This window comes from Anomalospiza imberbis, chromosome Z, assembly GCF_031753505.1.
Source record: "Anomalospiza imberbis isolate Cuckoo-Finch-1a 21T00152 chromosome Z, ASM3175350v1, whole genome shotgun sequence".
Taxonomy (NCBI): Eukaryota; Metazoa; Chordata; class Aves; order Passeriformes; family Viduidae; genus Anomalospiza; species Anomalospiza imberbis.
In genome coordinates, this window is record NC_089721.1 from 11,296,630 (window position 1) to 11,309,349 (window position 12,720).

The 12,720-nt window shown below is 42.3% G+C and overlaps 1 protein-coding gene and 1 long non-coding RNA gene across 2 annotated transcripts in view; one reads left to right on the forward strand and one right to left on the reverse strand.

Moving 5' to 3' along the window:
- Positions 1-9,444: 9,444 nt before the first annotated feature.
- On the forward strand, positions 9,445-11,610 carry LOC137465195 (uncharacterized). The gene is made up of 2 exons (XR_010994588.1): positions 9,445-10,543; positions 11,283-11,610. It is a non-coding gene; the product is annotated as an uncharacterized lncRNA (long non-coding RNA).
- CPLANE1 (ciliogenesis and planar polarity effector complex subunit 1) overlaps positions 11,468-12,720 on the reverse strand; it is a 57,945-nt gene continuing 56,692 nt past the window's right edge. The window contains exons 52-53 of the mRNA XM_068177054.1: positions 12,010-12,179; positions 11,468-11,608 (exon numbers count right to left, since the gene is read on the reverse strand). Of these exons, the coding sequence (XP_068033155.1) occupies positions 11,468-11,608; positions 12,010-12,179 (311 nt within the window). The remainder of the gene's footprint in view (positions 11,609-12,009; positions 12,180-12,720) is intronic.

The following is a 12,720-nucleotide window of genomic DNA, read 5'->3' on the forward strand; positions in this document are numbered from 1 at the left end:
TAACAGTATTTCAAAATATTGGTATGTTAAAAATCCAAACAACCCATTAAACAAATTATTAATAACTCCTCAGAATCCAGTTAGTAAATTGTTGGGGAATGCCTTTTTGTTATTTCACCACTGGAATTTTTCTGAACAGAAATTATTTAGCACCTCTTTGTTTGATAGTGTTGATAGTTGTCTCTTCACCATACAAAAAGCCACCTCTTGGGCTAAGATCAGTATTGTTAAAGGAGGGAGAAGTAGAAGAAACAGGAGTCAGTCCTCTGCAGCTCTGGAAACAGGACATTTTTGTAGCAAACAATGAAAGACTATATTTCTCAGGGCCAAGTGCAGCCTTTATACTGGCAAACTCATACTTGGAGACTAGAGGGGTTATATGACATGTCAGATATTACTGATAAGCAGAGGTGAAAATACTTCACCAAGAAACTCCCAAGTGGTAAACCCAAGGATTTCATACAGTTGCAGTTTAAAATTAAGTTGGCTGTTAGTAATTTCTGATGCAATTATATTAAAGCATCTTATTTTTAATAGGTAATACAAATATTTCCATGTTCATTTCATGTGGCTTTTCCAGTAGTAAAGATGGGGGGTTATTTCGGTTTGCTTGGTATTTATTGGAATAAAATTATCAGAAAGAAGTTATAATTAAACAATATAAATTTGAAGTCTAAAAGTGTGTTAGTTGAGAGGATTTAGACCACTACTATATTGTATGTTATGCCAGTGGCATACATGCTTCTTGATGGGATGTGATGGTTGTTACATAATTTACAGTTATAAAGTTGATTATAGATGATTAAATAAATTGAATATGATTCTTACTAGTTAAAGAGTTGAATTTTACCCTCCCGAAGTACACAGAGTAATACCTAGTCTGGTTTTGCCCATCACAAGGACCCAGGTTACTGGCTGTGGAAGGAGAAGGTAGCAGTGCCCCGTTTTGGGAAACAAACTCCTGTTTGCTGTGTGACACTCGGGCTGATGGTTGTCTGTAGCATCGGCTCAACACCAGTGCCGGTCTCGACACCAGTGGCACCAGTGCAGGGCGCAACCTCTGAGCAGCAGCTGCACTTGTACCAACATGAACCATGTCAGCAGCAGCAGCACACACCAAGATAAGAATTTCTCTACATGAGAAAGTGTTTGGTTTTGTTTTGGTTGTTCTTTAAGTGCTGCAGTGCAGTAGTTGATCCAGTGACACAATTTTACTCCTTTGTATTGACATAGCTTTGTAGTATTTTTTCACTGTATGGCTATAGATTTCTACATATATAACTATAAGATTATTGAATTTTTTATTCTTCCTGCTTTCTCCCTTTGAGTACAGGATCCATACATGGAACTTGTTGCAGCAGCTTACCTAACAAAGGGGTATTATCAAGCTTTTAGAATTAACACTAGCCATATTGTACTTTTTAAGAAAACACAGACACTTTCACAATCCAAATAAGAATGAAATTATTAATCATCCACTTCATACTGTAAAATTTCAGAATAATCCTTGAATATTTTCAAGATCACAATAGTTTTTGACAGAACTGTATAAGTATTTTTTTAAATTATTCAGTAACACCCTTTTGTAATTTTGATGTTCTTTATTGCTTATATTAACAACTCTAACATGTACAAAAGTAGGCATGGGAAATATTCAGCATAAGTGTATTAGTGAGGTGTGGCCATTAAAAAGAAAGCTATTTAAATTTTTTTTTAATTTCAGTCAAACTTTAGCCTTTGTTTTGCTGTTGTGGTGTCATTAGTAAGAATATTGTTACTGTGGAATGATTAAGTTGTGCTAAACAGTAGCTCTAACATGAAATACCTTGCAGCCCTAAAATAGTTCTTGAGTGTGTTTGTGGCTTATGTCAGAAAAAAAAATTTTAATCAGATCTGGCTCATCTGGTGCTAGTTAACAGCAGGACATTCTGCCAAACGCATGTGTTAATGATATTCCAGGGAAAAGAAGGGATGAGTTCAGCTGATCCTTTGCTTTGACTCCAAGCCCCAGGCAGATCTTAGTGACACTGAATTCAGACAAACACCCTTTCTGTGCTATGTCCCAGCACTCCTGAGATCTCATGCCCTACACATAGCAGGAGTGCAAGCCACAATTCCTATATCCTAGAGTTCTTCCACTCACCTAGGAGCCACACCATGATCATATTACCGTTTCCATATCCTTCCAAGAATTTGTCATCTTATCATTGAAGTTCTGAGTTGTAATGGGTGAGTTCTTAATGTAACTAGCAAGTTTTTAGATCTCATGGTTCCTTGACTAAATATTAAAGTGTTATTGTTCTATACAAATAAGTTCATAGTATTTTAATATTTCATTGATTTAAAATAAATGTTTTAAGAGTTCAGTCTGGACCCTTCCAAAATGAAACTTGAAAGTTTTTAATCCTAGAATGTGCACACACTTTGTTGATCTGTTTTTCACTGCTCACAGTGCTCAAATTATGTCTGGGCACCTGTAAATCATCCAGGGAATGCATTTTTGGATTATTCTGGGAGACTTCTTGCCAGTCTGTGTTCCCCCCATCAGACATAACTACATAATTTCAAATTTCTGCGTTATTTAGGGGCAGTGCAGCTGCATGCGCTGCTCACTGCTGCCCAGACTGTGAGGTCAGATATCTTCCAGACACTCCTTGACCTGCGGGCCGGTTCGGGGGCACGGGCGGGGCAGGGGAGGGTTTATCCTGCCAGGAACTAAGCTGGCTCAGGCCACCAACACCTGCAGGGTGGCGGCCCAAGTGTGCGCTGTGCCCTTGGCAACCATCCCAGGGGAGGGACTCCCTGCACCGCAGTTACAGCAGGACCTCACCAATGAATACCTGTCCCACCCACAGAGTCTGGCACGGAGTGACCCGTGCCACTCCTTACTTCAGCAGCTTCTTCTTTAAAGCAATCTGGTTGGGCTTCAGAAGAGCTTTTCTCCATCACTGTTCTTTGGGCGGCTGTGTTGTAAGGCTTATATTTCTATTTTGAAACAAGATCCTACTTCCTAAAATCTAGGAAGGTGATTTATCTGATTTCACCCTCACTTTGTTGGGGACTGGTCATTAGCAGGGTGCTGCAGCTGTGCCTGCAGTGTAGCTTGTTCCTCTCAGCAGCTGCAGTCAGCAGCACCGAGCTGTGTTGGGTGGGTCATTGCTGGGGCTGCACCTCACTCCCCCACTCCCCACTGTTTGTCCAGCAACTCACTTTCAATGCACTTCCTCCTTTCTCTTATCTCAAGAGGGCTTCTGAATTTGTTTTACCTATCCCTTACTTGTATTTCTCTTCCTAACTATAAAAGGCTACAAAATTTGCTGGAAACAGCCCCATTTTCCCACTAGATGTAATTTATTTTGGAGAAACCACACAAGGGGCGATCTGCTTTTCATTTTGACCTCACAACCACAGACTGAAGACTTACGTTTTCTTTGAGCAAGTAGTCTTTCAGTCTCTTATTTTGCATCTCTTGTTAGCATTCATGATTGTACAGAAATACTCCTTCACTCTGCACTTAAATTCCTAAAAGCCAGAAATATGTGTGTGGAGGGAGAGATTTAGTGGGTTTCCTGCTTAGACTGAATGTATTCTGTTAGCACAAGCAAAGTGTGATGAATCCTTGAGAAAATCTGTTTCTTATTTATGAAAGCTTTTTTATTTTGAATAGTCTCGTGTGGAGGTGGATGTTCAGATTCAAGGTCAGTCTTGAACATCACCTGTGCGATGAGTCCCTGCAGTTCCATCTCCACTGACAACTTGCAGGACAGATTAATGTAATACCAGGTTCTGGGTGATTTGGATCACTCCTCAACAAGGCTTTTTATTTGCTGTCCAAAAGTACTGCTGTTGCTCCACTCAAGAGCAACACTCCTCTCAAAAGAGAGAGGATCCCTTTCCTTCCCTTAGTGTTGAAATCCACATGAAATAATTGCAGAAGTTGTTATTAAGTCTGTGCTCAGCCTTTGAGCCACCCAGACCAAACTTTCCAGACCAGCCATGTTCAGGCTTCTATACACTGAGTTTTTTCCTTTGGACAACTGATCCCAATTACAGGATCCTCCATAGTTAGTGTAAATTTTTCCTACCTTTGATTTTTAAGTCTTGGCTGGGAAACCCACTCTGGCCACTTCCTCAAATGTCATACCTAGATATTTGTAGGAGGGTGCACAAAATTACAAGGCATGTATTACTCTCAGCAGGCCCTTTTCAAATTTAAGCACTTTTTGAACTTTCCTTCCATCTATTAGTTGAGTCTTTCTATATCAGAAAAAGAAAAAATTCCTTCCCTTATTTTAATGTATTTGAAAAATTCCCAAGTGAGGCTCGGGGTTGTCTTCTGGTGCTTTACCTCCTGTGTGTTATCTCAAACAGACAAAATTATTTCAAAAGCAAGTTTTAGGGTTGTATTTCTTGTTCAGATAGTAGTGACATTTTGTTCCTTTTTCCTACAAAATTTTACAAATTGTAGTGCAGATTTATTGTGTGTAAACATTCCAATGCTACACATAATTTCTTGAAGCCTGTGTAGGATCCTTAAAATTCCACAGCTGAAGATACTTCCTTCCATCTTCAGAAGGTGTAAGCGTGGCTTTGAGGATACAGGGAGCCCAAAAGGAAACTCCCCTTGTCTTCCCTTGCACGGTTCCTCTTGAAACTTAACTATTTCTCTTTCTTCACTGGACAGGGGTTTTGAAGAGAAAACACAAATGCCAGCCCTGTGTATCTTAATCTGTGCTTTCACAGAATTTGACATCTTTTTAGTAGTCTCTAAGTTTAAATAGCTCAGCCAGAGCTCTGGATTAGAGACACTTCTGCTGGAATTGCTCTTATATCAGCCAGTGGGTAAGTACCATTGACTTTATTACTCCTTGAGTCCCTTTACTAATCAAGATTCATAATTAAGGACCGAAATAGTTGAAATAGTATGTTCTTACTTTTGCAGCTTTGTCTTTTTCATCTTATTTTAATTCTTATACTTATTTGTGTTGTTTATGTTGGTGTTGGGTGTTGTCTCCAATGTCTCTTTTTGGGGTTTGGTTAGTGGAGTTTTTTGAATTTTGCTTTTGGTTTTACTTCTACTTTTGCTTTGTTGTTGTTTTTTTAAACTTCCTGCAGGAAGTTTTTTCCTGAAATAAGTTGCATTTGATATTTAAAAGCTTTCAGACAAAAAACTACCATATTAAACAAAGATCTTACATATTTTAAATACATAAACAAAAATTTTACATATTAAAATGTAAAATGCATGACGTACAGAACACAGCCTCTATATATGATTTAATCCAAAGAAAATTATCATGTGCTTAACCTATGAGGCTTCCCTGTCTTTTGTTCAGGTGGAAAAGTCATGCTACTAGAGTGCTAAAGGAAGTTCAGGTCTCTTAGGATGAGATTCCTAAAAAGCTGTGGCAGTGGGTGGTTGTCACAGCACCCAGCCCCAGCAACATCTCTGTGCAAGTGCCCATGGCAACAGCCTCGGGCAATGGCTTTGAACGGCGGATGCCATGTGTCACGGTCCCTGGTACAAGCGGGAGTCGTGATGGTTCGTTTTACGGATCTCAGAGTGCAAAAACAACACAGAGGGGATGTTCAATATCAGTGAAAACAAATGCACCTTTTATTGAGTGCCCACAGCAAATGTGATAGAAGGACTAGAAAGGAGATAAAGGAGGGAGAGAGAGAAAAAAAGAGCAGGTAGGGGGAATAGCTACCAATGGAGAGACAGAATCCTCGAGGTCCAGCTTGTCACATCAGGGAGAATCTCAAAGTCTGTGGTTAACTCAGGGGTCTTTTACAGTCTTCTGCCGGCGGAGGGGAACAGGACAGTATGTCAAGGGAAAGGGTACAGGACAGTGGAGAGTAAGTCCGGTGAGAACAAGTACAGACAGTCCAGTGCCAAACAGGACAAACCAGTCCCAGCAGTGAGCAGGACCCATTGTTTCAGGACTGGTACCATGGAAAACCAGTCTTGGTCCAGCGAACACACCTGCAGGCAACACTTGGCAGACCTCCCGCTTCAGTCAGGCCAGCACCCCTGGGTTAGAATTTTAAGGGTCTCAGTCTCAGTCCTTGGTGGGGGCTTCAATCTCCGCCCTTGACGGTGGTCGTGAGGGAGATGAGGGATGTTCCATGGGGAATCACCAGAGTTCTCTAAAGCGAGTGGTATCTGGCCAAGAGGGGGGAAATTAATGGGTTGGGGTATCGTGAAGCAGGTGTAAGCGTACAGAGCAAGCTGCTCCTTGCTAGTCCCTGCTCAAAGCAGTGTACCGTGGTGGCACAGCAAGCACACCTGCAAACAATCACTTGGCAAGCATCCACTTCAATCAGGCCAGAACTCCTGTTGGGGTCTTCAGGGCCTCAGTCTCTGTCCCTGTGACGATCGGGGGGCAAAAATGAGAGGAACTTTGGACTGTCTCTTACAGCACGGCACCATCCTGGCTGTGCAGTGGAGCATGGCACCATCCAGATGCAGCGGAGCAGGGGCTGCCATGGTCCTGCTGCACTGCCAGCCCTGAGGAGCATCTGCCAAGGTGTCCTGCAGGGAATGACAACAAAAGGCATCCTGCTCTCAACCCTGTTTGAGCAGTACTCCTGCGTCAGCTAAAGACTGAGAGAGTCACCAGCTCAAACACAGCTGAGAAACCTCTGGGTCATCCTGTATCTAGTGGGTAATATACACATGCAGATGTGCAAGTTTAAGACTCAAAAGAGAATTTGTACTTTTACATGTTTCTGTGTAAGGAAGAAAACAGAATTTTAATGTTTAAAATTATATTTCTTACATAGTGACTGTGGAAAAAAATGCCAAGGAGCTGCTGGGGTTAATGACCCCCAGCGTAAAGTTATCACTTTTCCCAGCATCTTGCCATTAACTGGCAGGTGCTGCACTGTTCTCTCACTGTTTGGTAAACAAAATTAACCTGGCATTTCAGTATCACAGTAGAGAACTAGAACTAGAACTAGAACAGAACAGAACAGAACAGAATAGAATAGAATAGAATAGAATAGCTATGGTTGGAACCAATAATCTAATCCAACTGCCACTTCCAAAGACTTTTTTGCTAATCCAAAGAACATTTTAGGACTGAGCAAAGGTTAAAGCCTATTGCTAATAGCACTGTCCAAATGCCTCTCCAACACTGACAGACTTGGGGCATCAACCACCTCTCCTGGATGCCTGTTCTTCTCTGTGACCACCAAAAACTCTTACCATCATTTCCGAGTGGTAAGGAAATGCTTCTTACTATCCAGTCTGAACCTCTCCTGCTTCAGCTCTGAACCATTCCCATGCATCCTGTCCCTGGATGCCTGGAAGAAAAGCTCAGCCCCTTCCGGTGTCCTTCCCCTCCTCATGAGGCTGCGGAGAGCAGTGAGGTCACACCTCAGCCTCCTTTTCTCCAAAGTGAAGAAGCCCAAATGCTTCAGCTGCTCCTCACAGAAGATTCCAGCTTTGTTTTCCTCCTCAGGACACCTTCAAGGACCTTGCCATCCTTCTCCACCTGCAGGGCCCAGCAGGCCCCAGGTGAGGCCGCCCCGAGGCTGAGCCCAGCAGGACCATCCCCTCTCTGGGCCGTGCTCGCTGCTCTGGGCTGGGGTTTGTCATCGGGGCTGCCCCGGCACTGCTGACCCACCCTGAGCCATTCCTCTCCCACTCCATCCCTGTGCCTGGTGTTACTCCTTCCCAGGTGCAGAATCCACCATTTGGACTTGACAGATTTCACCCCATTTAAGACTGCTCAGTGCTCCAATCTATTTAGATCCCTCTGCAAGGCCTCTTGTCCTCAAAAACATCCACAGCACCTCCCAGTCTGGAACATCAGCAAACCTGCTACTGGTGCACTCACCTCTAGCATCCCGACCACTGACAAACAAACTGAGCAGAACACACTGTAATTGAACAATGAGGGTTTTGTTTGTGTCTGTTATTCTTCACTTTTTTTTTCCCAAAGTGAATACTTTGAAGATTTCCCATGCCAGCCACTAAGCCAAAATGAAAATAAACAAAGTTATGTTTCTAAATATTTATTCTGTGCACAGTGTAAACAGACATTTGCTTGGGAATGTTAAATATTTTTAGGAATCCAGGAAACTTCTGGAAAAGCAAGCCAAACATGTCCTGGAATGCATCCAGAGCCCCGTGGGCAGCAGGGCAGGGAGGGGATTCTGCCCCTCTGCTCTGCTCTGCTGAGACCCACCTGGAGCACTGCATCCAGCCTTGGCACCCAGCACGGGAGGGACAGGGACCTGCTGTCCAGAGGAGGCCATAAAGATGACTAGAGGGATGGAGAACCTCTGCTCCAAGGACAGTCTGAGAGAGTTGGGATTGTCCAGCCTGGAAAAGAGAAAGCTCTGGGGGGACCTTAGAGCTCCTTCCAGAACCTGCAGGGCGTCACAAGAAAGCTGGAGAAGGATTTTTTATAAGGGTAGGTAGTGGTAGGACAAGGGGCAATGGGTTTAAACTGAAAGAAGACCAAGTCAGGCTGGATATAGAGAAGAAATATTTTCTGTTGAAGGTGGTGAGTCACTGGAACAGGTGAGAGGCTGTGATCAAAAAACCACCAAAAACTACGAAAAAACCCCAAAGGGATGGCAAAAATGAGGCAGACTGGATAAAGAAGTTAAATTTACCAACTTCTTCCTCTTCCAAAGTTTCAAGTTCTGCAATTTGGTACTTTAGGAAAATCTTAAGCCTTCAAATTTGAACATAAGCATTAACTTCTCTTTCAGCTTTTCAAGAGAAACTTCAGCCTTGAAAAATGAAGCAAGTAATAAGGCAATTAAAACTGTAAACCAGTCTGGATTAGTAAATACATACAGTTGTATTTAGACTACCTGTACTAGGACATTAGAGAAAATGGGCTTTTAAAAATTTGTTTCTAAGAGGTTGCAATGACTTAACAGATTTTTATTTGTTTGATCCTCATAACTTCTATGACAGCAGATCTCCTCAATGCTTTTTTAAGGTCTATTTCAAGATTTCCTTAATTTCAAATTACTATCTGCTCCTCTCAGAAAAAGACAATCTAAACAGCTTCCTCCTCTTCAGCCCTAAAAAGGGCATCATAGAAGAGAAATTGAAAAAAAAAAATTGCGAGTCCATGGAAGCAGCTTGGTTAAGAAATCACTCTTGCTGATCTTCTCACATGTCCCAAGTGCTTTTTCTCACTGCTGTGGCTCTCAGAAGCAGCTTTGCATACCCAGGCTCTGCTGTTGTCACAGCTCAGGCAAAGTGCGAGTTCAGTGCTGACATCCCGACTGGGAGGTCTTTGAACTGCCTCCCTGCCCTTGTGTTAATGATTTGTGATGCTGTGGATCTGGAGGCACATCAAGAAAGTATTTCCTTTACCACTGTTAAAATGAAATGGACTGACTGCTTTCTCTTCCTTCTCACAGATGGCTGTAGGCATAACAAGACTTCCACTCTTGGCTAAACCAGTATTTTTCACAGTATTTTTCCACCAGGAACAGAAAGTACTTCCTGATTATTTGTTTGCTGCCACTCTGAAAAACACAGTATTACACTTTGGGTAAAGTCATAGTTTCATACTTGGATTGGCTCTTTGAAGGCACTGACCCCTTTCATTGAAGATGATCAAACCCAATCCTGAGTTTCACACTCTGGTCAATCCTCTGAGAAAAGCTGATGCAGATTTTGAGGACTGCTAAAAAAAAACATGGGTAGTCTGGACCTCTGAGTCTAGAGGAACTGTCAGCTCTATCCCAGCACGTGTGTAATCCTGTAACAGTCTCCATCTGAATCTTATTTTTTTATGTTTGCCAAGATGCAGCTTCACTTGGAAACATGACATTTTTAGGGTTTTTAACAATTACAGTTTGGGATGACAATAATTAACCACTGGAAATTAATACACCTTTGACTTCCATGAAAAATTAATATTTCTTCACTACAAAATAGAAACTACAGCTGTTGGGAAAAAGTCACCATAGTTCAGACATCACAACTACTAGATGATCACGGAGCACAGGGGAAATTTTTCTACAAACCGCTGGGGGTGCTGGAGGAGCTCTAAACAGCAGCATCCGCAGATGGAGGAACAGCAATATTGTTTTTACCCCAGTAAGTACTTGCCCTTTGTGTCTCACACTGCTGCCTGACTTTCCTAATAAAGGTCTCTTTTTCATTTTCATTTCTGACTATTTGTACCTCTATCAATCACTCAGACTCTTCTAAGATTTCTCAAACTACTGCACAACTTTAAAATATGAGGATGGTGCACATAGAGCCCTAGTGGTACACAGCAATAATTAAGAGTGCTGCATGTGTAAATCATTTACAGTAGAAACAAATAAAATCACTTTTATTAAACCTGTTTATCACAACCCTTATGTTACAAAAATAACTTCATAATAATGTTAAATATTAAATGCAAAAGTAAAACAGTTGTACACTGCTCTTAAAATAACATTTTTTTGTGTTTTATATATGTTTCTATATAAAGCACCTGACCCAGATCTGTTTAAGACTATGGGTCAGACTTTACCAACTATATTTAGTTCTTCTTGACCTGAAGACATATGTGTGGTAGTTGGTTTCTTACAGTTTGATCTGTTGGTTTGTTTTAGGTATTGGCATTGTAAGTTTATAATGGTATGTCCCATGTACCCTGTTCTGCTCTCTGGATGGCCTGTCCCTGAAGTTGCTTATCCCAGTTTTTCCTGCCATTGAAGTGTCAATCCCCATGCCAATCTCCCTGATACCTCCCCTGTCTCCTTATTTGTCCTTAAAGCACCACCCCATCCCCTATCAGTCAAGGGAATGTACACCCCTTGTTCTGGAATCTTCCCTGCCCATCATCCTTTTCTCAGAAACCCATTGGTAAGCCAAGCCTGTTCCCTCCCCACCCTATCTCTTATTGGTCAATTCCTACCCTATACTTCTACCCTATACTCCCTCCCCTGCTGTTTGGCCACTGGCCAAGAGCTGTATCCTTCCCTTGATCCTCCCCTCCTTAAAAGCAGATGTTCTCCCATCAAACCTCGCTCATTTTGTCCCTGGAACCTCCTGGAGAATAAAGCCTCTTGGAACCCAAACAAGTGGCCTCTCTCGCTTCCTTTGTCTCAATCCTCGGTGTGGGAGGACCTTTTCTGCCCTTTGCCTAGAACCCACTGGTGCCACAGAGGGCTGTGGACACCTGTGCACACTGCCACCCAGAGAAATCTTGGAAGAGATTCGGAGGCGGCCGCTCCTGGTGCGATCCTGAAGGGTGTGGGCTAGCCGGAGAAAACCAGCCAGAGCAAAAGGACCGCATCACATATGGAAGGAAAAGTACTTTTTAAGGAATGCGGCTTCATCTAGGCAAGGCTGGAAATAGTGAGAGTTTCCATGCTGCTTAAGAAGGAAACCAATACAGGCCTCAATCCATTTTAAGTAGAACAATTACTAATTTTAAAAAACAAAACCCAAACACCAGCAACTATTTGGAAGAGCACAGTGGCTGAGAACTATTCATTCATCCTCCACATCTGCTATCATAGCCTCAACTGCATTCCAGTCCAGCTTGCTGAGGATGCTCCCTGTGCTTTCAGAAAGACTGTCGGTGTCGATACTGCCAAGAGGAGAGAAACTCATGCTATGCACTGCAGAGGCCTGTTGGGGAAAGAGAAGATGAACTGATCATTGTGCTTCATTCGTGGACAGCAGAAATTATCCCACTCTTTTAAAACATGTCCAAATCCAGTTACGGGTCTGATTATTCTGCAACAAATGCAATCTATTTTTCTATTAATGCCCTCCCAATGGTGTCTGTTGCTTGGGCAGGCAACGTGTCTCTACAGTTGTTAAAAAGAACATTCCATTTCACGGCTCACAAAACTGCACTTGCAAAAAAAAAAAATAACATGGTTCTGCTGAAGCCCCATCATTTATGACTGTCTGTATCTATCTGACCCACATATTTTGAATAGAGAACCGCATTTTAAATAAAGCAGAAGTAAACAAAATGTTAAGTGGCAAGTATCAAATAGTTCATAGAATAACAGGTACTCTACCTGGAACATGGAGTCATGAGTATCTTGAAGTATTCTTTGGATATCATCAGGCACAGTCCAAGGACTCACCACGTCTCGATCAGTGTCAGGAGCAACACCTTCTGTCTGAACTGCAGTGGTAACTTGAGGAAGCTTTTGTGCTGAGCTTCTGCTGACTCTGCACTCAGCAGCTGAGGAGAAAACAGGCCAACCATAGCACGGTAACACTTCTTGCACTTTTCATCTCAATCTCTTGAAACTCCTTCAAGAATAGAAGCTTCAGGTTCTAGGAACTGAAGCTGTGTGTAAACAGCAAGCTCTGTTATCTAGAACTGATGTGGGTTTATGGTGAGAAAAGGCTGCTGGTTCCTTCCAGTCTCATGATATGAACTGCCCTCCCTTGGCAGAACACAATGTGGAACAGGACTATGCATGGTGCCTACAGCATCCAGGCTCTGTGGTGCTGTCCCCCACCAAAAGCACATTGCTTCTTATTTGGCAGAGGACTAAACTAAATTAATTCTGAATTTGTGCCTCTTCAGAAGACATGAAACCCTTAGCAGTGATGAACTTTGATGAAACCCTTAGCAGTGATGTGATATACTGGAAAAACAGATACAAAAGGGTGCCAGGAAATCAGAGAAAGATCAGCCTCAATATAGAGTTTAAAAAGTAAATATACGGAATAGAGAAAAATTACTTTTCCACACGAGTAGAGCAGATTCAGGAAAA